The sequence below is a fragment of the Mustelus asterias genome, chromosome 13 (assembly GCF_964213995.1).
Source record: "Mustelus asterias chromosome 13, sMusAst1.hap1.1, whole genome shotgun sequence".
NCBI classification, from domain to species: Eukaryota; Metazoa; Chordata; class Chondrichthyes; order Carcharhiniformes; family Triakidae; genus Mustelus; species Mustelus asterias.
In genome coordinates this window covers 81,744,683-81,769,424 of record NC_135813.1, presented here as the reverse complement: position 1 = coordinate 81,769,424, position 24,742 = coordinate 81,744,683, and the positions used below count along the sequence as shown (strand labels likewise).

At 47.3% G+C, this 24,742-nt stretch overlaps 1 protein-coding gene across 1 annotated transcript in view; it reads left to right on the top strand.

The window, feature by feature from the left end:
- Positions 1-24,742, top strand: part of rimbp2b (RIMS binding protein 2b) — a 276,601-nt gene that overhangs the window by 222,133 nt on the left and 29,726 nt on the right. Inside the window, exons 15-18 of the mRNA XM_078227134.1 lie at positions 4,660-4,818; positions 18,037-18,154; positions 20,380-20,532; positions 23,595-23,767. Coding sequence (XP_078083260.1) covers positions 4,660-4,818; positions 18,037-18,154; positions 20,380-20,532; positions 23,595-23,767 — 603 coding nt within the window. The remainder of the gene's footprint in view (positions 1-4,659; positions 4,819-18,036; positions 18,155-20,379; positions 20,533-23,594; positions 23,768-24,742) is intronic.

Sequence of the window (24,742 nt, the reverse complement as noted above, 5' to 3'; positions counted from 1 at the left end):
CCTCAGCCAACCTGCCCCTCAGGCCTCCGTAGAATCATAGGCCGGAACTTTACCACCCCGCCCACCATGGGAATCGGAGCGGGCGAGGGGCGGACAATGGGACGGTCCGCTGACCTTGGGCGGGATTTTACGGTTTCAGGATGAGCGAGGCCATAAAATCCCACGCATAGAGTTATAGAATCTGTACAGTGAAGAAGGAGGCTATTCGGCCCATCGAGTCTGCACCGACAACAATCCCAACCAGGCCCTATCCCAGTAACCCCACATATTTACCCTGCTAATCCCTCTAACCTACGCATCCTGGGACACTAAGGGGCAATTTAGCATGGCCAATCAACCTAATCCGCACATCTTTGGATTGTGGGAGGAAACCAGAGCATCCGGAGGAAACCCACGCTGACCCGAGGCCAGAATTGAACTCAGGTCCCTGGCGCTGTGAGGCAGCAGCCCTAACCACTGTGCCACTATGCCGCCCCAGAGTACAGAAGAGGCCCTTCAGCCCATCAAGTCTGCACTAATTCCACTTTCCAGTACTTGGCTCAGAGCCTTGACGTTGCGACATTTCAGGTGCTCATCCATGTATTTTTTTAAAGTTGTGAGGTTTCCGGCCTCCGCCCCCTCCCAGGCAGCGCATTCCAGATTCCCACCACCCTCCGGGTGAAAACGGTTTTCCTCAAATCCCCTCCAAACCTCCTGCCCCTCAACTGAAAATTATGTCCCCTAGTTATTGACCCTTCATCCAAGCTGCTCCGATCCACTCTGCCCAGACCCCTCAATCTTATACACCTCAATCATGTCCCTCAGCCTTCTCTGCTGTAATTAAAACAACCTGAGTCTATCCATAACTCAAATGTTCCATCCCAGGCAGCATCCTGGTGAATCTCCTCTGCACCCCCTCCAGTGCAATTGCATTCCACCTATAATGTGGCGACCACAACTGCATACAGTGCTCCAGCTGTGGCCTCACCAAAGTTCTAAACAGCCCCAACATAAACTCCCTGCTCTTCTAATCAATGTCACAACTGATGAAGACAAGTGTCCCGTATACCTTATTAACTACCCTCTTAACCTGCTCTGCCACCTTCAGAGATCTGTGGACAAGCACCCCAAGATCCGTCTGTTCCTCTGAGCAACCCGGTGTCCTGTCATTCAGGAAATACTCCCTTGTCTTGTCACTCCTTCCAAAATGCATCACCTCGCACTTTTCAGGGTCAAATAGAATCTGCCGCTGATCTTCCCATCCGACCAGCCCCATCTCGATCCTCCTGTAACCTAAGACCTTCCTCCTCACTATTACCTACCCAGCCAATCTCCTTGTCATCCGCAAACCTACTTAGCCCCTCAAATTCTCATCAATATCATTTATATTGTTACAAGTCAGGTTGGATGCTTCAAAGTGTTCTATGAAGTTCTGACCTGTAACGTTTTACGTTGAATTTGGCTGGGATGAGCATGAGAGGTTTCACTCCAGGTGTGATTCAACTGACCCACGAGGAGCTTTTATCAAAAACAAAGTTTAATTAAGAATATTGTTGACATGTACAGTAAGACAATTAGCAAGAACTTTTAACAATTACAAACAAGAAACACAACAACCACGATAATGTATAACTCTTAAGGAAATATCTCTAATGTGTTCCAACCAAAGCCAACATCCAATACATAAACCCTCCAAATAAACACAATACAGCATAAGGTTAATGCCCACTTGTTACAGGAATCCAGCCTCCTGGGCTGAATGTTGAAAATCCCTTGTGAAGAAACTCAGAAGAGGTGGTAGTCGAATCTGTTTCCCAAAACACAGCTTCTTTAAAGAAGAACAAGGAAAGCTTGCTGCTAAACTGCTTCCAACTACAACACTGCCCAAAACAAAACTAAAAGCCTAAAGAAAGAAAACCCTATCACCTGACTGCCATAGCTTAGCTTCACCCCCAATGACATCACTGAAGCTGTAAGCTGCATGATTTTTTTTTAAAAAACCTTTCTTAAAGGTACATTCACATGACAATATATATCACAAACATCAAGGGACCTGGCACTGAACTCTGTGGTACGCCACTGGACACTGGCCTCCAGTCACACAGCCTTGTATCATCACTCTCTGTCCCCTACCACTGAGCCAGTTTTGGGTCCAATTTGCCAAGATCCCATGTGCTTTTACCTTCTTTATAAGTCTCCCATGTGGGATCCTGTCAGAGGCTTTGCTGAAACCCATATAGACTACAGTAACTGCACTAGCCTCGTCTACACACCCAATCACCTCAAAAAATTCAATCAAATTTGTTAGGCATGACCTCCCTCTGACGAAGCCATGCTGACTATCCCTGATCAAGCTTTGCCTCTCCAAGTGGAGATGCATTCTCTCCTTCAGAACTTCCTCCAATAGTTTCCCTACCACTAATGTGAGACTCACTGATCTGTAGTTCCCTGGTTCATCTCTACCGCCCTGCTGAAAAGCGGAACCACATTAGCCATTTTCTGGTCCTCTGGCACCTCCTCTGTGGCTAAAGAGGAACTAAAAATTTGGGTCAGACCCCTTGTAATTTCCTCCCTTGCTTCCCACAACAGCCTGGGATACAATTCATCCGGACCTGGGATTTGTCCACTTTTTAGCCTGCCAAAATCTCCAGTACCTCCTTACTCACTATGTCAAACTGCTCAGGAACCTCTCAGTCCCTCCCCCTGAATTCTGTGCCTACATCCTCCTTCTCCCGAGTGAAGATAGATGTGAAATATTTGTCTGTTACCGGGGTTCCCCGGAGACATCACCGAAATCTCAGCCAATACAAAGCCAGTGTCCTGGTTTCAAGACGTATCATTTATTTGACCAGCGAATCGCAGGGAGAGATTATTGAAGAGTCCTAGGCCCCTCCAGACGTAGAGCAGCCTGACATCGACAATGTATAATGCTTAAGATAGATCATTTCTCCTATTAAATTCTCCCACCTTTCATTAGATTTGAATCAATCATCTTCAATACACAGAAATCATTAATAACATCTGTCACATACTTTAACCAATTGCATTTTACTCTCTGACATGATGGGATTTTATTGGTCCGTGGACTCCAGTTGCTCCTCCCTATTGCTGACTCAACTTCCTCTGTTGCTTCACAACCCCAGGCGCTGAGGTCAAAGTTAATATTCCCGCCATTTTCTTCCACGTCACCAACCACATCAGACTCATGAACGTTCTCATGTCTGAGAAGGCATCGTCTTATCTGGATAGTGAATAACTCTATTCATTAGCATCCCTGACAACCTTACTGCTCGCAATTTTCGTTGATAAGAACTTTCACATTCTGAGGTTTCATTGTTTCCTAAGAATGTGGTTCTGTCTGAATGTCCCCATACCATCATACCTTGCATGCTCTTGGCTAAAGTGTACAATTATATTTTATAAAATACAGTTAATACATTTAAAATATCAAAATACATGTTCAAATCACAACCACTTGTTTTAAATCTTTTACTGCATCCATATGTGTGTAAACTATTCCCTTGTTAGCTTATAATCTGATTTAGAGTTATTTAACTCAATGCTGGTAGTTCTGTCAGTGTCTTAAATGCCTAATGGTTTAAAATTTTCCCTAACCTTCTAGGATTATTTTTTCTTTCCCCAACATTGTCTAACACCCTCCCAATGTTCTCCAGCTCCACACACACATTTCCCCTTTGGTCCCTGGTGGGCTCTATTCTTTCCCTCTATCCTCTTCCCTTTGATATACTTACAGATACCTTGGGATTCTCCCTAACCGTACCCACCAGTGTTTTCCCATGCACCTCTTCACTCTCCTAATTGCTTTCTTAATTTCTCTCCTGCACTTTCTATTCTCAACGAAGGCCTCTGCTGATTTGCTCCCTTTGTACCTGTTAAAAGCTTCTCCTTTCTTTCTTACCGAATCCTGAATATTCCGAAACATCCAAGCTTCTCTCTGTTTATTGCTCTTCAGGGTTTTCAGCCAGTGGGTGGTGGGAGGCTGAAATGAACTGCCTGGAAGGGTAGTGGAGGCCGGAAAGCCCACAAGTACCTGGATGTCGTAACATTCAAGGCTATGGGCCAAGTGTTGGAAAGTGGGCTTAGTGTACATTTAGTGCAGTTACGTCAGGGCAGACTTGATGGGCCAAAGGGCCTCTTCTGTACAGTTCAGGTGAAGCCCATCCCAATGGTACAATTCCACTTGCCCCAGTACTGGCAACAGGTGGAGGGTTACAGGTAGATAACAAGTGATGCCCTCTTACCCTATGCTGCAATGCAGATTAGTTAAGGATCATCCTTAAGTAATCTGTGGCACGGTGGCATAGTGGTTCACCCTGCCTCACAGCGCCAGGGACCTGAGTTCAATTCCGGTCTCGGTCACTGTCTGTGAGGAGTTTGCACTGTCTCCCCGTGTCGGCGTGGATTTCCTCCGGATGCTCCGGTTTCCTCCCACAGTTCAAAGATGTGCAGGTTAGTTGATTGGCCATGCTAAATTGACCCTAGTGTCAGGGGGATTAGCGGGGTAAATATGTGGGGTTATGGGAATAGGGCCTGGGTGGCATTGTGGTTGGTACAGACTCGATGGGCGAAATGGCCTCCTTCTGCACTGTAAGGATTCCATGATTCCCACTGTAAGGATATGCAGAGGCTAGTTTGTAATTGTACTCTCTGTGCTAACAGCAACACTACAGCCATGTGGATGACTATCACACAGAGAGCAGCCGTGGGTCGGATTTGTCCGATATTCTGGAGGAGGATGAAGAGGAGCTGTATTCAGAAATACAACTTGATGAGGGGGGTAGGAGAAGGCACAGTGTGACCTCACATAACGCACTGAAGGTAAGACACATTCCACAGATAAAATAACACTAACCGCACTCCCACAACCATTGGTGTGAAACATTTTGGGTGGTTCAGAGTTAATACTGGATAAAAGCAAATTACTGCGGATGCTGGAATCTGAAACCAAAGGAGAAAATGCTGGAAAATCTCAGCAGGTCCGGCAGCATCTGTAAGGAGAGAAAAGAGCTGATGTTTTTAGTCCAGATGACTCAACAAAGCTTTGACAAAGGGTCATCTGGACTCGAAACGTCAGCTCTTTTCTCTCATTACAGACGCTGCCAGACCTGCTGAGATTTTCCAGCATTTTCTCTTTTGGTTGCAGAGTTAGTACTCTCGATTCCAAAACAGGCCTGACTTTCCTCCTCCTCAAAACTCTGGGTTATGGACGCCTCAGATGTTTTGTTTTCTAATTTTAAGGAGGTAGGTTGCAAAGATTTTGATAAAATCTGGCTCCTTTTGCCGTTTCTCTGCTCCCCCTCACCACCTTGTGGCCGCCGTTTCCCCCACGGGGAAAGGTTTTGCCATTGGTGGAGCTCCATTCTCCCAACTCTTGATATTCAGAGCTCAAAATTTGCCAGTGACACAAAAGCTGTTGGCGCAGTAAGCCTTGTGGATGGGAGTGACTTTGTGGATTAAGTGAGTTGACAAAATTATGGCGGATGGATTTCCACACGGGCAAGTGTGAGGTCATCCATTTTGCACCAAAGAAGGACCCAGAAGGAAAGAACAATAAAACGGGGAAATGAGAACAGTGTTCCGAATGGATTCTTCTTTCTGGGGTTAGATCAGAATGTTATTCAAAAGACAGGAACAATGGACACCTGAATGAGATTTAGAATTACTAAAACAATCACTGAATACAAGAAAATCTACAGAACGGCCTTTCTAACTGGAATATAAAGGGGGGAGGTTTTCCTTCAGCTTTCCGAAGCCCTGGTTAGACCAGGGGCAGGATATTCCCTGGCGTGTGATTCCCCCCAGATTGGCCAATTGGAGGCTGGGGGGTAGGGGGTAGGGGGGATCACCGTCCAAATAAGGATGGTGGGTGGCGGCTCTTGAAGCTGGGGAGCCAATAGGAGGCCTGGCAGCACGGAAGAAGCAGCAGGAGGTCTTTTCAGGTAAGAGAAAGAGAAAGTGTCCCAGGATCGAGGGGCCCTCTCTCCAACTTTGTTACTACCTTTCACACAAGAAATACTTTAACTGTCGGGACATCATAGTGGGGGTGGGGGAGGAGGGAGGAGAGAGTGATGATGGTGAGAGGGAGGCGGGGCAGGGGTGATGATGGGGAGGGGGAGGTGGTGGTTGGGGGAGTTTTGGGTGGTGGTGGGAGAGAGGTGAGGGGTGATGGTGGGGGAACAGGTTGGAGGAGGGGCCGATGGTGGGGAGCCCTCCACAGGGTGACGCTAGAGCTTCAGCTAATGCCCAGCAGCTGGACAGCAGCCTTGGAGGCTGCCTGGGAGAGGGTGGAGGGGAGGGGGTGGAGGAGGGTGGCGGTTTGGTGTCTGCTCAGCCCGGGGGTTGAGGGGGGGGGGGCACTCCAGGCCACTGGGCTGTTTCCTGACCCCTGCAGAGGCCTGGAAACCTGCTGGAAAATTCCCAGCCAGATCCTCATTGGCTACTTGCCACTTACAGCAGGTTTGTCTCAATGCCTCCCTCATCCAATCCCACCTCCCGGAGAATGGCCCCTCGGAGGGGGGATGATGCCGGGAAACCTCTTCCCTCTTTGCCTCCATGGTGTCCTCCATTGGTGAGAATCCAGCGACTCACTCACTCTGTGTACAGCTCGCTCCTTCGTAAGGATAGATTGAGTTTGGAAGGTGAGCAGAGCGTTATCCAGTGGATTGGGAGGTGAGATTCCAGAAAGCTGGCTCCTATTCCCCAGAGGGTGAGTTGGATTGATGTTGTTTTTTGAGGCGGTGAGAGGAATCAAGAGGTGGATAGAGAGAATCTCTTTCTGCCGGTGGTGCTGTTGAGGTTTGTTTATGGCGGGGGGAGTTAACGAGGTGTTGGAGGGAGGGGTGGGGGGAGAAACCAGAGAGAACTTTAAAATCAGAAGTAGTCCATTGAGGAGGATTTAGGAAATATTTCTTCACACAAAAGGTGGTAGAAATGTGGGACCGTCTCCCAGAAAAAGCAGCAGATGCTGGATCTCAGAATGATTTATGATGGAATATCAGGTGGTTTTCTCTAAGATACCAGGAGCTCACACAGCTGTTTGGTGTTAGGATCTCAATCAGCCACAATCTCATTGAATGCTACAACAGGCTAGAGGGGCTGAATGGACTGCTGTGATATTCTGCAACAACTCTGCAGCTTTAGGGCCCTGATTGGTCAAGTTTTCCCTCTTGTGTTGGAAGAGAGCAAATGAATTTCAATCTGGGCCTGAACCTGTGCAGAACCGGTAAAGCCAATCCTCTCCGAGTTCCTTCCTGGGAAATCCTTCCGATTCCTCAGGCCGGGTCCGAGGGGTGCAATAAGCGAACTCCTGAAACCTGGTGTCAAAGGTTGCAGAGTCTAATGCAGTGAGGCCACAGCTCCTGTTTTTACAGCATCAGCTGCATAAACTGGGTAAGTTTAAAGGTCCAACCACGTAGAAACCAGGAAGACGGTAGCTTTGCAAGGTATGTCGGTAGGATTTACGAGGGCGGGGGCTGGTGGCCGTGGGGTGGTGGGTTAGCTGGTCGGGTGGGGGGTGTAGTCGGTGGGTGTAGTTGGGGCAGGGTCCTTTGCGGGTCAGGATGTCCCATGGGGGAGCTCGGGGGTGTCCTCTGGGAGGTCGGGGGTGTGGGGGGGTGTACCACAGGGTTTAGGTGGGGTATGTAGTGGCGGGTAGTCGGATGGGTCTTATGGAGGGTCGGGGGGGGGGGCGGGGGAGTCAGGGGGTCCTCTGGAGAGTGGGAAGGGAGGAGGGAGGAATAGCTGGGAGATCCTCTGGACGGCTAGGGGTCTTGTGGAGGGGTCAGTGTGAGTCTGTACAATAGTTACCCAGAAACTACAAGTGGTTTTAACGCAAACGTTTTCTGAGTAACTGTTCCTCTCTGACTGTCCAAACTATCCGAGGCTTGCAATTCAAATCAGGGCAGGACAATTGTCCATCAGAAGTCTGAACTTTCTGGGCAGTTGCTGTACAGTCCTTACCGGGGATCTTCCAGGGCAGGTACCCAGCGCACCTTTGGGGTAACCCCCAGATACACTGCCCTGGAGCTTAGAAGTTACCGGCTACCATTTGAGTGTGAGGTAAGAGGACTAAGGAGATCGCGTACTCCTTGGATAATAAGTCTCTGAATGTGGTGAAGGAACGGAGGGACCTGGGGATAGATAAACAAAAAGAACGTAAGCTCATAAGAACTAGGAGCAGGATGAGGCCATCCACCCCCTCGAACCTGCTCCGCCATTCAATACAGTCACGGCTGATCTCGTCTTGGCCTCAACTCCATTTTCCTGCCCATAACCTCCACTTCCTCTCCATAACCCTTCAACCCAATTAATTAATTAAAAATCTCTCGAACTCCCCCTTAAATTTATTCAATGTCCCGGCATCCGCGGCACTCTGGGGTAGTGAATTCCACAGATTCACCATCCTCTGAGAGAAATAGGCGTCGATTCTCCCAGCCCCCTGCACTGCTTTTGTACCGCAGCGGGCCAGGAGACTCAAGCGGAGGCCATTTTGTGGGCTCCCCATTGGGCGCCACGGCCGCCATCAGCTCCGAGCCACAAATCGGTGCACAATATTGAATTTGGTGATCAGCCATGATCAAAATGAATGGCGGAGCAGGATTGAAGAGCCGAATGGCCTACTCCTGTTTCTAATTTCTATGTTTCTATGTATGGGACCTTATCAAATGCCTCCCTGAAGTCCAAACATACTACATCTACAGGATCCCCATTATCTACTTGTTACACCTTCGTAGAACTCTAGCAAATTAGTCAAACAAGATTTATCCTTCATAAAACTATGCTGACTTTGATGGACTGCGTTTCGACTTTCCAAATGTCCTGATATTGCTTCCTTAATAATGGATTTTAACAACTTCCCAATGACAGATGTTAAACTAACTAATGTAGTAATATAGCTTCCTACCTTCTGTCTCCCTTTCTTTTTGAATAAGGGCGTTATATTAGCATTTTTCCAATCCATTGGAACCTTTCCCACTTCCAAGGAATTTTGGAATATTATAACCAATGGATCCGCTATCTCCACTGCACTTTCTTTAATACTCTAGGATATAGGCCATCTGGTCCTGGGGATTTGTCTGCCCTCAATCCCATTAGTTTTCTCAGTACTATTTCCCTATTGATGATTGTTCTAAGTTCCTCCCTTTTTATTTCCTCTGTGTTACCTGTTACTATTGGGATGGTACTTGTGTCCTCCACTGTGAAAACTGAGGCAAAATACTGATTTATTGTCTCCTCCATTTCTGTGTCCCCCACTATTAACTCCCCACACTCATCCTCTATGGGGCCAACATTCACTTTAGCTACTCCCTTCCCTTTTATATACTTATAGAAGCTTTCGCTGTCCTTTTTTATATTTTGTGCTAGTTTTTTTCAGTGATGCCAGTAAATAAGACCATAAAAAAACAAACAAAACACTGGGCTTCATTTCTCCAGGGTTTGAACTTTGCTGAGACTAAATTTTGCAGCATTGTAAACAGTTTTGAACACCATGTTAGAAAAAGGATATCGAGGCTCTGGAGAAGGTGCAGGATGGATTTCCCAGCTTGGAGACATAACTGAGACACTATGACAATCAGGGAAGATGGAACAGGCTGGGGGTGTGCGGGGGGAGAAGCGGGGGGCTTCTTTCTCTACAGAAGACAAAGCTGAGGGGTTACCTGATAGAGGTGGTTAAAATTATGAAAGGGTTTGATACGAATGATGTAGAGAAGATGCTTCTACAACTAGGGGCCACCAATATCAGACAATCACTAATAAATCCAATGGGGAATTCAGGAGGAACTTATTTACCCAGAGAGTGGGGAGAATGTGGATCTCACTCCCACAGGGAGTGGGGAGAATGTGGATCTCACTCCCACAGGGAGTGGGGAGAATGTGGATCTCACTCCCACAGGGAGTGGGGAGAATGTGGATCTCACTCCCACAGGGAGTGGTTGAGGTGAATCGAATGGATACACTTTCAGGGAGGTTGATAAATGTATGAGAGGAAAAAGAATTGCAGAATATGTGGATAGAGTGAGAGGTAGTAAATGGGAGGAAGCTTACATGGAACATAGACACCGCGTGATCCACCTGGAGCTTGAGGTGTCAACCAGGAAGTATAAATACTCACAAAGGACTGAATGAGTATATTCGCTCACCCTTTCGGGTGTCTTCAGCTTGCGCCATTTTTCAAAGGATGATGGAGAACATCCTTCAAGGGATGCGCAGAGTGAGTCTATCTGGATGACATTTTAATCTCAGGAACTACTGCAAAGGAACAGTTGGGAGAGGCTGGACAATGTCTTACAGCTTTTTTCTGATGCTGGCAGCTGGTTAAAAAGGGAAAAATATGCGTTCCTGGTCAGCGAGGTAACAGACCTCGAGTAGAGAGTCGACAAGGATGGATTATACTCTGTTGAAGAGAAGGTGAAGGCCATAAAGGGGCTCTGACTCCACGGAACACAACGGAATTGAAGTCTTTCCTCGATCTCATAAATTACGACTGGAAAATTCATACTGAACTTGCGACCCTGCTGGAACCTGTCCACATACTGTAAAACAAACAGAAACGGTTGTGGCAAAGAGAAACAATATATTAGCCCACTGTATGACCCCGAGACCATTCATTGTAACCTCCCCCTATGGGATAGGAGCGGTATTATCGCACCATTGGGATGATGGGACAGAACGTCTAATTGCGTACGCATCATGAACCCTGGTGGAGGTAGAGAGGAAGTTCACCCAGATTGAAAAAGAATGTTTGGCCACGGTGTTTGCAGTGAAAGCATTCCACCAATCAGTCTACAGTTAGCATTTCACCATCATAACATTATCACTAACCTCTGTTGGCCTCTTCAAGGAAGACAAGCTGATTCCCCCCATCGCATCAGCTCAGATTCAATGCTGGGCTCTGCTATTGGGTGTCTATGAACATACCTCAGAACACCATCCAGGGAGACATGTAGCCAATGCGGCTGCCTTGATCCGCCTGCCGCTAATCACCAGCCTACCTTCTCCTCCACAGAGGGATAAAGTCGTCATGACTCTGAGCTTCATGGACACTCTGCTAGTATCCACAAACAAATCCAGGCTTGGACCTAAAAGGGCACTACATTGGCGAAAATACATCACATCTAAGTGGTGGACCACAAGGGCATCCTATAGAGGATTTAAAACCTTATCTCTCTGAATATCAGGAGTTGAGAATGGCAGATGGCATCACCTTGTGGGGAGCCCAGGTGGGTGTCCCACATCCAGGCCAGTGACTAATACTTCAAGAATTGCACAATGGCCACCCAGAAACTTCTAAGATGGAAATGCTCGCAAGGAGCTATGTCTGGCAGCCTGGTAGAGACACTGATATCAAAACCTGGTCAAGCGGTGCAAAACTTGCCAGGAAAACCAGAAGGCCCCACCAGCAGCCTCGGTGGGAATGGCCGGGGAAGACCCAGGGCACGAGTACATGCAGACTTCGCAGGGCCACTTATGGGCTCCATGTTTTTAATTCTCGTTGACACCCGTTCAGAATGAATCACCGTGTACTGGGTGGCTTGGAGCATCTCTTACAATACCATAGAGAAACTCCAGCAACCTTTTAGTACATACGATATACCTGAGATTCTCGTGACAGACAACAATTTATCATCGGGAAGTTTCAGACCTTCATAAGTGTGAGTGGAGTAAGGCAGATCCTCACAACACCCTACCACCCGCCTACAAACAGCCCGGCCAAGCGCCGGTCCTGACATTCAGAAGTGGCATGAAGAATCAAACCACAGGCTCCCGAGAAACAAAGCTCACATGGTTTCCTTTTTAACAATCGGACTATGCTGCATATGACGATGAGAACAGCCCCGGTGGAGCTATTGATGGGCCGACACCTTCAGACCAGGCTTAGCCTGATATTCCCAAATTTGGCCTGCAATATCGAGTTCAAACAAGAAGCCCAGACAAGAGGCCATGATGGCCAGAGACTGGGTCGAGACTTCAAACCGGGTGGTACGGTCCACGTGAGGAATTTCAGTGACAGCTCTCCTTGAATCCCGGGAGTTACCGAGAAAACAAGGCCAGTGTCTTACAAGGTACAAACCAGGTAGAAGACCTTAAAGAAGCACGTAGATAACCTCCACCAAGAGAACCCTTCACAGAGGCAACAGTTTCTATGGATCTGGCATCTTTGGCATCTTCACACTGACCTTTGGACAGGGAAATCTGACCTTTAAAACCTCAAGAGCCAGTCATCTGAACGATTCTGGCTCAGACATGGAGACAGATCCCGTGGGGGCACCCAGTCAGAGGTCACCACCAAGGATGAGCCCCCTATATGTTCTTTGTGGAAGAGGCATTCACCTGTCCGTTACACGCCCCCCCCCCCCCCCCCCCCGACCAGACCCTACAAGCGATGGAGAATTGGCCACGGGAGAAGAGACGGAAGGCCCCGTTGTTATGGGAGTGAGGGGATACTCCTGGACTGAGTAAGTGGGGAGGGGGAAAACCCCCATGAGGTTCACGGGGAATCACTGATTGATCTCTCTGTGGGGCTCAGAGTGGCCTGCCCAGATGAAACTCATTAGCTGAGCCTTTTATAAGGCAGGCCCAGGACTGGGCCTGCTGAACTGTCCCAGGCAGGGACACCACAATAGTGGTTTTACTTTGCATTCTGTAAATAAACTATGTTCCTTTCCAGTCAGGCTTTCTGTGTGTTGCTAACTGATTTTGAAGAGGAGTTTAAATCTATAAGAGGAATATTGCTTGAATTGAAACTAATAGAGATAGATTAGCAGTTAAGAATTGTATCTTGTCATGTTTAAGTATTTCAATTGGTAAATTAAACTAATTCATTTCTTATAGTTAATCTGTGTTGTTAAATAAAGTTTGTTTTGATAAAAGCATCCAAGTGTGTTAATAGAATCACACCTGGAGTGAAACACCTTACCCTCACACTAATGCCAAAATAGAAAAACTCTCGGGGTCTAGTTGGGCTTCATAGTTGGATGGCACAGTGGCACAGTGTTAACGCTGCTGCCTCACAGCGCCAGGGACCTGGGTTCAATTCCCGGCTTGGGTTACTGTCTGTGCGGAGTCTGCACATTCTCCCCGTGTCTGCGTGGGTTTCCTCTGGTTGCTCCAGTTTCCCCCCACAGTCGGAAAGATGTGCTGGTTAGGTGCATTGGCCATGCTAAATTCTCCCTCAGTGTACCCGAACAGGCGCCAGAGTGTGGCGACTAGGGGATCTTCACAGTAACTTCATTGCAGTGTTAATGTAAGCCTACTTGTGACACTAATGAATAAACTTTAAACTTTTAAAATCCTTTGTGGTTTCTGGTCCACACGCTAACAACACACAGTGGGAAAACTGCCCTGTGAGTGACTCATTTACCATGTCATTGGGACCTCAAACCGTTAGAGAGAGGCAGCACAAGGATTTACGAATGCAAGTTGCAGACTTGGCGTGTAAACACATGTTGGACTGAGATGAGGAGAAATGTCTTCACTCGGAGGGCTGTGAATCTTTGGAATTCTCTACCCCAGTGGCTTGCGGATGCTTCATCATTCCATATATTCACCCATGGAGATGGATAGATTTTTGGGCATGAATGGAATATGGGGGTATAGGGATAGTGCAGAAAGATGGAGTTGAGATTGAAGATCAGCCATGATCTCTTTGTATGGGAGAGTAAACCCGAGGGGCTGAATGGCCTACTCCTGAGCCTATCTGTTTTATGCTGGTGCCCTTTACACCAAATTGGCTCAACAATCTAGCTTTTTAAAATCTGTTCCTGGGGTGAGCGTGTGCTGGCAGAGTCAGAATGTGTTGCCCATCGCTAATCGTGCTGAGCTGCCTTCTTGACCCCCTGCAGCCTATGTGGTGTAGGTACACCCATAGTGCTGTTAGGGAGGGAGTTCCAGTATTTTGACCCAGCGACAATGAAGGAACGGTGATATACTTTCAAATCAGGATGGTGAGTAACTTGGAGGGGAACTTGTGGTATTCCCATTTGCTGCCCTTGTCTTTCTTGGATGGAAGTGGTTGTGGGTTTGGAAGGTGCTGTCTAAGGAGCCTTGGTGAGTTGCTGCAGTGCATCTTGTAGATGGTACACACGGCTGTCACTGTGCATTAGAGCTGGAGAGAGTGAATGCTTAATGTGATGGATGGGGTGTAATTCAAGCAGGTTGCTTTGTCCTGGATGGTGTTGAGTTTCTGAGTGTTGTTGGAGCTGCACTCATCCAGGCAAGTGGACAGGATTCCATCGCATTTCTGACTTGTGCTATGATTTGGGAAGTCAGGAGATGAGATACTGGCTGCAGAATTCTTAGTTTCTGACCTGTTCTTGTCGCCACAGTATTTATATGGCCGGTCCAGTTATGTTTCTGGTCAATAGTAACCCCCAGAATGTTGATAATGGGGAATCAGCGATGGTAATGCCATTGAATGTCAAGGGGAGATGGTTAGATTCCCTCTTGTTGGAGATGGTCATTGCCTGGCACTTGTGTGGCACCAACTTGCCACTTGTCAGCCCAAGTCTCGATACTATCCAGATCTTGCTACATTTTGGACATGAATTGCTTCAGTATCTGAGGAGTTGTGAATGGTGTTGAACATTGTGCAATCACCAGTGAACATCCCCACATCTGACCTTATGATGGAGGGAAGGTCATTGATGAAGCAGCTGAAGATGGTTGTGTCTAGGACACTACCCTGAGGGACTCCTGCAGAGATGTCCTTGAGCTGAGATGACTGACCCTCCGACCACTACAACCATCTCCCTTTGTGCCAGGTATGGCTCCAACCAGCGGAGAGTTTCCCCCGACTCCCATTGACTCCAGTTTCACTAGGGCTCCTTGATGCCACACTCGGTCAAATGCTGCCTTGATGTCAAGGGCAGTCACTCTCACCTCACCTCTGGAATTCAGCTCTTTTGTCTATGTTTGAACCAAAGCTGTAATTATGTCTGTAGTTGAGTGACCCCGGTGGAACCCAAACAGAGTGTCAGTGAGTAAGTTGTTTCTGAGCAAGTGCCAGGTCGGATTTGTCCTGCTTTTAGCTGGGCAATTTTCTGCATTGTTGGGTCAGTGCCAATGTTGTAGCTGTACAGGGACAGCTTGGCTAATTCTGAAGCACCAAGCCTTCAGTGCAACAGTTGCAATACCAATGCCTTCTGTTGTTTCTTCATGTAACATGGAGTAAATTGAATTGGCTGCAGACTGGCATCTGGGACCTCAGCAAGAGGCACATTAATCAAACCAAGTCCTCTCTACGTTGCCTCAAACTCCAGAGCTGCTCACTCAGAGGGTGGGATTTTCCGGCCGCGCTCACCCCAAGGCCGGAAATTCCCGCCCGAGGTCATTGGACCTTTGCACGCTCCACCCTCTCCCACTACGATTCCCGTGGCGGGCGGGACTGGAAAATTTCGTCCTGAGTGTCTCCAGCCTGATTACTCCTGGGTGATAGAATCGGGTAGCGGAGAGCCATAAACTTCATGATACAGAAAGAAATGGAGGTAAGAGTGTGTCGAAATAGAAGTGTCCGAGGATGTTTACACTGTGCTGTATGGGAGCGACCAGGCTGTGTGCCAGTGTGCCAATCACCAACTCTAGCAATAAACAATGTTTTATTCAACCCTGACTCTTAATACCAGTTTCTTCTTTGTCCTCTCTCTGCCCCAGTTTATTGCACTGCCTGTCCAGCATTTAACCATAGAACTTGAAAGATTGTTATTCAGCTGATTGACCCTGTGGTATCCAATTAGTCTCACACTCACTGCTCATTCCTTATTGCCCCTATAACGTCCTGTAGTGAAATGTGAGCCGAGGTTACATCTGTCAGGGGAGTGGATTTTCCAACAGGGCAATGCTGTTGGAGACTTTTCCCAATAGGAATGAATTTTGTCCAATCCCCAGTGTGCATTCCCTTGGTACAAAGCACTACAGTGGGTGAAATAAAGCATTAAATCTGTCTTTAGCTCCCAGAGTTTCCAAATTGCAGGCACATCTGTGTTTTAATTTTTGTTCTGGATGGATGATCAATGTAACTAAATCTCTCAAACAAGGCTGTTCCTTGTGTGTGAAATCTAACATTTGTTCATGGCCTTTCTGAATGTTCCAGTTCGACATGGCCGTGTTTCTTTTCTGTTTAATGGGTATCTGGGCAAGGCCAGTCTTTGTTGCCCATCCCTAACTGCCCTTGACCTAAGTGGCTCTATTTCAGAGTCAACCACATTGCTGTGGATCTGGAGTCACATATAGGCCAGACTGGACCAAAGGACATTGGTGAACCAGGTGGGTTTTTTGCAGCAATCCATGATAGTTTCATGGTCACCGTTACTGAGACTAGCTTTATGTTCCAGATTTATTCATTGAATTCAAATTCCATTGGGCTTCCATGTCACCAGCACACTAACCTGGGCCTCTGGAGCCAGGTGATATGACCATTTTACCATCGTCTCCCCTAACGATGATGTGAATGTTACTAATGTTACAGACAAGCTTGTGGAGCGATGGGGTAACTGGGCGGATACTTTTGTCTTCATTGTTGGTTCAGACCTGTTCAGAGGTGCACCTCAGTTTTATTTGTTGCAGTTTTGTTTGCGCTAATATTATATTGGTTTGCCTGCCTGATTGAGTAAATGATGGAACAGCAAAGCCCCTTGTGTCTGTACGAAGCTTTAAACTCTCTGTTTAATACTACAAGTAACCTCTGTACCGTGATCGTATATTTACAGATTTCCCATTCAGAGCATGTCATCACCCACATGGGATGGACTGCGTGCTTCCTGTTCCTCAGTGGCTCTAAAAACTAATACTGTCTTTATTTTCTTTTTCCCATTTGACTGTTTGACCACGCTGTCTATTGTCTTGTTTAACAAACTGCTTGTAGATCTCCCATCAGAGTAAAAGTGTTGGAGAAGCTCAGAAGGAGAGTCTTGAGATTTCATCACAGAAACTTCATTATAAAAAGCTTTTCAGTATTCCCGAGCTAGCCGAGGAAGGTGGAGAAACTGCAGGAAGACTGCCACCCAGAACAGTCAAAGGCAACCCAAACTCGACTGGTAGACAGAAGGTAGAGGAGCAATCAAAAATGGAGAGAAGATTGCAGAGTGATAGGAGGTGCAAAGCCTACGTGCAAGACAACAATCAGCAATCACTGCCCTTAACGTCAAAGAGACAATCTCAGGAGCAGAGCTCATCTCCAAAGGCCGCCTCCAATCTGGATGATTACTTGTGGGAAGATAGGGTTAGCAGACTAAGTAGAGAGGCCAGTGGGGAAGAGGTTGCTCGATCTTTGAGTAACAGACAGAGCTGTGTCAACCTGAGACTTTCAACAACAGGACGGGACAATGTTTTGGGAACTGCTGGCGGCCCAGGCAGAGGCGCCCCCCTGCAGACAAGGGGACGCAAAAGACCTTTACAAAGGCAAGTTAGCGTTGAAGACGACTTCTTCAATGTGGAGGCTTCAGACAGGAGGTCCATATCAGTCTCAGATCTTGCAAGTAGGGGCACACCAAAATACAGAGCTGTGAAGAATGTGACAGAGAACACTAATGGAAGGGACTTTCTCTCCACAGAAGAGAAGCAGGTTGCCTGGACAACTAAATTAAAAACAAGTAACTCTAGTGTGCCAAATGCAATTACAATATGTGTCCACAGGGACAAGGAAAGATTACTGGTGTGTGGAATAAACATCCCCCCTCTGCCATCTGCCTGCCAATCAGTCTTATTAATTATTCCTATTTTTCTTGTCTCTGCTTATTTATTTTCTTTTCTCCAGTCCATTTCATGATTTATTTCTGCTCTGTTTGGCTTGATCAGCACTCAGTGCTCGAAAACATCATTGTGAATCTTTTCATTTGCTTGCAATGAGCCTGAATTTTCACAGGGTCTGTTTGTACCCATTGCTGCCACTGTTCATTTGACCAGTTGCTTTTCTGTAGATTAGAATTTACCCCAGTAGACCCGTGTGTGTCTGTTTCCTTTAGTTTCTTTGCACTAAAATGAAAATCTAACAAGTTCCTGGTGTCACAATTCACCTCCCGCTGTCTGGATTTCTCTCTCCAGATTTTAGGGAATCCATCGGGAGCCGGGCGTATGTCAGACAGAATGGATCATATGGGCCGAAGGGCATCGCACGGTAGCACTGTGCAGAGAGGGAGGCCCATGACCGTGCCATCAATTGGTGAGTTAAACCCCTAAATGGCGGTATCAGGAAGTGGGAGGGAAGACTCCTCTCTGCATTGAATCAGATGGCACCTGAGGAGACCATTCAGCCCATCGTGCCTATGCCGGCTCTTGGGAAGATCTATCCAATTAGTCTCATTTCCCTGCTCTGTCCCCATATCCCTGCAATTTTTCCACTTCTAATTCCCCCTTTTGAAAGTTCCTACTGAATCTGCTTCCACCGCCCTTTCAGGCAGCGCCTTCCGGATCACAACAGCTGACTGTTAACTCATGACTTCGTTGATGGGATAGAAATCCACATTTCCAAATTTGCTGATGACACAAAAGTGACATTTTAAGCAGTGTCGACGGGAGAATAAGATTACAAAGAGGTATTGATAGATTAGGCGAATGGAAAAACTGGCAAATGGAGTTTAATGTAGTAAAAAGCTGGAGACAGTGAAGGTCAAAAGAGACTTGTGGGATCCAGGTACATCAATCATAAATGCCCAGAACAGGAAGTGATAAACATCAAAGAGTTGAATGCAGTGTTGGTCTTTTTATCTCGAGGGTTAGAATACAAGGGGGTATCAGTGACGATTCAGCTACGCAAAACCCTGGAGTCACTGTCAGCAGTTCTGTGGAAGGATATATTGCCTTCCAGTGTATGCAGTGTAGATTTTCCACAATGATCCCTGACCCTAAGGGTTAAATTCAGAGGAGCAATTACATAAATGTGAGCCCTGGTTTTATTGGCACGGCCGCCCCGAAACAGGGGCGGGCGAGGCTCGCAGAACAGCATTCCCCACTGGCCTCGGGTGTGATCACAAGAGCCTCGGATGGCCGTGCCGGTAAAATCAGGGTCGTGGTGGATTCTCTGGAATTAACGAGGGAATTGGTCAACATTTACCACTTATTAATGGGTTGATAGAAATGATTTCCATTGGTTGATGAGTTTAGGACTATGGTGCAGAAAATTAGATTTAAATCTTTCAAGAGGGAAATTTGGAAAGATTTTTCACTCAAAGAGCGGACACATTTGGAACACTCTTTTACAAACAGCCATTGAGATTAGCCAAAGGCATAGCGAGATGGTGGCGCAGTAGTAATGTCAACTAGTAATCCAGAGTCCCAGGCTAATACCCTGGAGACCTGGGTTCAAATCCTGCCACAGCTACTGAAATATAGAACATAAAACTGGTCTCATTAATGATGACCGTGATTGATTGTTGTAAAAACCCATCTGGTTCCTTCAGGGAAGGAAATCTGCCGTCCTTACCTGGTCTGGCCTACACGTGATTCCAGAGCCACAGCAATATGGTTGACTCTGAACTGCCCTCAGAAAAGAGTCCACCAGGGCAGCAGATAGAAACTCAAAGCAGGAGTAGGCCCTTCTCTGCCATTCATTTTGATCATGGCTGATCATTGAATTCAATATCCTGGATCCCCCCCTTTTCCTCCATATCCCTTGATCCCTTTGGCCCCAAGAGCTATATCGAATTTCGTCTCAAAATCAAACGTTTTGGCCTCAGCTACATTCTGTGGTAGTGAATTCCACACATTCACCACCCTCTGGGTGAAGAAATATCTCCTCACCTCAGTTCTAAAAGGTTTACCCCTCATCCTCAAACTATGACCCCCCCTAGTTCTGGACTCCCCATTGGGAACATTCTTTCTGAATCTACCCTGTCAAACCCAGATACTGGCCGTGGCCACATCCCATGAAAGAATAAAGAAAAAAATTAAAGGATGTGGGTTGGGTGAATGGAGTGAGTTCTGTTGAATGGATTCCTCTTGTTCCTTTGATGTGCAAAAGGAACTTCTCTTTGGTTCTTTTGTCAGTTATCTGTCGACAGAAATAATTTCTCCATATTTACTCTATCTGTGACAAAATATTAGTTATTATCCCTCTTCAGATAAGTACGGGGGAACCTTCCCATGTGATTGGAAAGTTATTTTCTGTGGAGGTAAATTCAGTAAATTCACGTGACAGAACATCACTGTTTGGGGTTACTGACCTGTCTCAGTTTGTACTCTACACTGAAAAAGGCTGAAACTTCTCAAGAATGAAACAAGATGCAAACCTTGCTGAAAGTTAAAGGCAGTGATGGCGATCCAGGTGAAATCACTGGAGAGTGACAGCGGAATGAGTTACTGGGGACGAGAATAAAGACTCAGTGAAAGGCTGTGTTTTAATACAGTTTGCCTTGTCTTTGTAACATCTCCTGTTCTATCCCTGTGTAGAAATCACAGTAGACAGTAACAGTGAAGGAGGCCGCTCCCACTCAGGAAGTGAAGGTAATATTTCTCCATCAAGAGAGGATGTTTATTATCGTAACATCGCTGGGAGGAGGAAATGGCCACTCCAACACAGCACGATGTCTGAGAACCGCTACGGTAATTAGCAACCAGCTCCCCTTCATTCTCCATCACAACAGAGTCCTTTCTCGCTGTTACTAACCAGTTAGAGCGATTAACATAACTAGCAGAGGGCTGTAGGAGGAAGCTTTCACCCCACAATCTCCCAATCCTCCCCACTTTATCTCCACCATTACACCAGGCTTTTAAAAAAAAAATCCTGGACTCTTTAATTAAAAAAACACCAAGCAGTTAAAAAGTGAAAATTTTAAAGCTTGAAGTAGCCCCTGCGTCAGGGCTGAATTGCAGGGACCCTCTTGCCGATACCCTACCGGGGCGGGCGAGGTTCCCAGGTTTCCGGAAATCTCCGTTGGCCTCGGGCGGGATTTCGTGATCTCACTCGAGCGAGGCTGGAAAATCCCGCCCCCTGTGTCTCAGTGTCACCTGGAGTGTCCTTGATCAGCAGCAGTGTAGGGGTGACTGGACATACCGTCACTTTAACACAGCGCAATGAACGCATTTCTATAGCGCCTTTCACAACCTCAGCCCCGTCCCAAAGCCTCTCAGAGCCAATGAAATACTCTTGAACTGTTGCAATGTAAAAGCAGAATGCTGCAGGTGCCAGCAATTTGAAACAAACACAAAAATCCTTGGGAAGCTAGACCAAGGGGTAGTAGTTTTACGATAAGGAGCAGTGGATTTAAAACAGGGATGACCAAGGGTAATGAATCTGTGGAATTCTCTCCCTCAGAGTGCGCTGGATGCCGGGACATTGAGTAAATTTAAGGAGGAGATAGACAGATTTTTAATTAGCAATGGGGAAGAAGGGTTAGGGAGAACGGGCAGGAAAGTGGAGTTGAGGCCAAGGTGAGATCAGCCATGATGGGATTGAATGGCGGAGCAGGTTCAACGGGCTGAGTGGCCTCCTCCTGTTCCGAGTTCTTATGAAATACCGATCAGGTCTGGCAGCATCTGTGGAGAGAGAAACAGAGATAATGGGCGGGACTTTACTTGACTGGAGATTGGAAAATCCTGCCCGGGGTCAATGGACCTTTCCATTGTCCACCCCTCGCCCGCTCCGATTCCCGTGCTGGGCCGGGCGGTAAAGTTCCAGCCAATATTTCAGGATGATGACTTTTCATCAGAATAGGTCGACATGCAGGAAGTGTGACAGTCAATTTGTGTTTAGGAAACTCCCACAATAGGCAGTAAGATCAGTCAGATCACAGGATGTCCTGATTAATTACAGAGACAGACCAGTTAAACACTCGTGAAGCAGAATGAGACATTGGTGTTTAAATTAGACTCTGGGACAGTCCGTACCGCATCTTAGCAATCATTCCAATTCCTGTTTTCAGTGATCAGGATTGTGTGGAAGGGGTTCCCGGCTGCTTTTTCCGGCTGCTCCATTCCAAACAGGATGAGAATTTTCAAAAAAACACACAGGAGATGTTAATTTCCCCAATGAGACGTGTAACCTCCGACTCAGTGAGAAAGACCCTCAATTCAGAGTGAAAACACTGTGTGTGGGTCAAGCCAAAGTCAAGCGACTGTCAAAGGAGAGGGAGTTCCGCATTGAGTGGATCAGTACTGAGGGAGTGCCACACTGTCAGAGGGTCAGTTCTGAGGGAGTGCCACACTGTCAGAGGGTCAGTACTGAGGGAGTGCCGCACTGTCAGAGGGTCAGTACTGAGGGAGTGCCGCACTGTCAGAGGGTCAGTACTGAGGGAGTGCCGCACTGTCAGAGGGTCAGTACTGAGGGAGTGCCGCACTGTCAGAGGGTCAGTACTGAGGGAGTGCCGCACTGTCAGAGGGTCAGTACTGAGGGAGTGCCACATTGTCAGAGGGTCAGTGCTGAGGGAGTGCCGCTCTGTCAGAGGGTCAGTACTGAGGGAGTGCCGCACTGTCAGAGGGTCAATACTGAGGGAGTGTTGCACTGTCAGAGGGTCAGTACTGAGGGAGTGCCGCACTGTTAGAGGGTCAGTACTGAGGGAGTGCCGCACTGTCAGAGGGTCAGTACTGAGGGACTGCCGCACAGTCAGAAGGTCAGTACTGAGGGAGTGCTGCATTGTCAGAGGGTCAGTACTGAGGGAGTGCCGCACTGTCAGAGGGTCAGTACTGAGGGAGTGCCGCACTGTCAGAGGGTCAGTACTGAGGGAGTGCCGCACTGTCAGAGGGTCAGTACTAAGGGACTGCCGCACAGTCAGAAGGTCAGTACTGAGGGAGTGCCACACTGTCAGAGGGTCAGTACTGAGGGAGTGCCACATTGTCAGAGGGTCAGTACTGAGGGAGTGCCGCACTGTCAGAGGGTCAGTACTGAGGGAGTGCTGCACTGTCAGAGGGTCGGTACTGAGGAAGTGCCGCACTGTCAGAAGGCCAGTACTGAGGGAGTGCTGCACTGTCAGAGGGTCAGTACTGAGGGAGTGCTGCACTGTCAGAGGGTCAGTACTGAGGGAGTGCCGCACTGTCAGAGGGTCGATACTGAGGGAGTGCCGCACTGTCAGAAGGTCAGTACTGAGGGAGTGCTGCACTGTCACGGGTCAGTGCTGAGGGAGTGCCGCACTGTCAGAGGGTCAGTGCTGAGGGAGTGCCGCACTGTCAGAGGGTCAGTGCTGAGGGAGTGCTGCACTGTCAGAGGGTCAGTGCTGAGGGAGTGCTACACTGTTGGAGGATAGGGACTGTTAAGTGCCATCTTTCATTTGAGAGTTCAAACTGAGACCCTGTCTGTCCCTGTGATTGGCTGTGTTGAAGGTGAGCGTGATATTGGTGTCCGGTTTCCTGTCGCCAGTATTTATCCCTCAGCCAACATCATTAAAACAGGTGTTATTTGTGGCTATCACCTCGATGTTTGTGGGATCTTGCTGTGCACAAATTGGCTGCCACATTTCTCACATTACAGCGGGTTCTAGACTGATTGTTGATTGATTGTTGGTGAATTGCTGGGGGATGTCCTGTGGCAGAGAAAGCAGCAGATCAATGCAAATGTGTTCTCATGCACAAAAGCTGCCAGAATTGAACGAAAGGAGATGCCTTTTTGAGTCGGTCTCTGTTTCTGCTCGGTGAGCGGGTAACTGAGTGTCTGAACCGTCTGGATGTTTCAGGCAGATACTGTGGCCGCGGACGTCTGTCTCCAGAATCAGAAGCTGATGTGGGCAGCGAGGACCTCCCGCCCAGAGTGTTTGTGGCTCTTTTCGACTACGATCCTTTATCAATGTCGCCCAATCCTGATGCTGCAGAGGAAGAACTTCCGTTCAAGGAGGGACAAATAATTAAGGTAAGGAGGGAGCAAAATACCGCAGATGCTGGAAATCTGAAATAAAAGCAGGAAATGCTGAGATTGCTCAGCCAGTCTGTGGAGAGAGAAACAGAGTTAACATTTCTGGCCAATGATCTTTCTTCATTGTAATGGTTCGATAACTCCATTACAGCTGTGTTTATAAATGCCGAGATTGGAAACATAAACTCAGTGAACTTTGGTCTCTCAGGGAATCAAGGGATATGGGGAGTGGGCGAGAAAGTGGAGTTGGAACCCAAGATCAGCCTTGAGAATGTTGAATGGTGGAGCAGGCTCAATGGGCCGAATGGTCCACTCCTGCTCCTATTTCTAATGGTCTTATGATTTTTTAAACTAGTGATCCACGTGTGGTTATGCATGATGCTTTGTATAGTGAATCAGGTTGACAGTACAATTCTATAATCACTAACTCCTGCCATTGACCGGGGGCTATCAGGGAGAGTTATGGATGGACTCCTGGCTCACACTGAAACTACTGATGCGAGCACAATTTGTGTTACCTTTCTGGTTAGCGGCAGGAGTTCAGAGTATGGGGGCGCCAGTGAGTTTGTTTTGACTCCATCTACTTACCACAGATTACATCACATGGGTGATGTAAGTGTAAAATGGACTATTTCCATTTATGTTCTGTCTTTATGGAAGAATCGCTTATGCAGCTGGTTAGTTCAGTTGGTAACTAATTGGACAAGTGGTTCAAGTTCTACATTGGGTAAGGTTTTTTCTTGAAAGTTTTCAAATTACCTTCTTTTCTTGATTTTTTTCCAAAACTATACATAAACTAAATGTTACAATCAATTCTCCACCAAGTTCATTGGATGTTGGGAATTTTAATTTCCTGATCATATATCTTCATCACTTACTGAACCATCAGAAACATGTTTCATAGAAACATCGAAACTAGAAACAGGAGGAGGCCATTCGGCCCTTCGAGCCTGCTCTGCCATTTATCTCGAT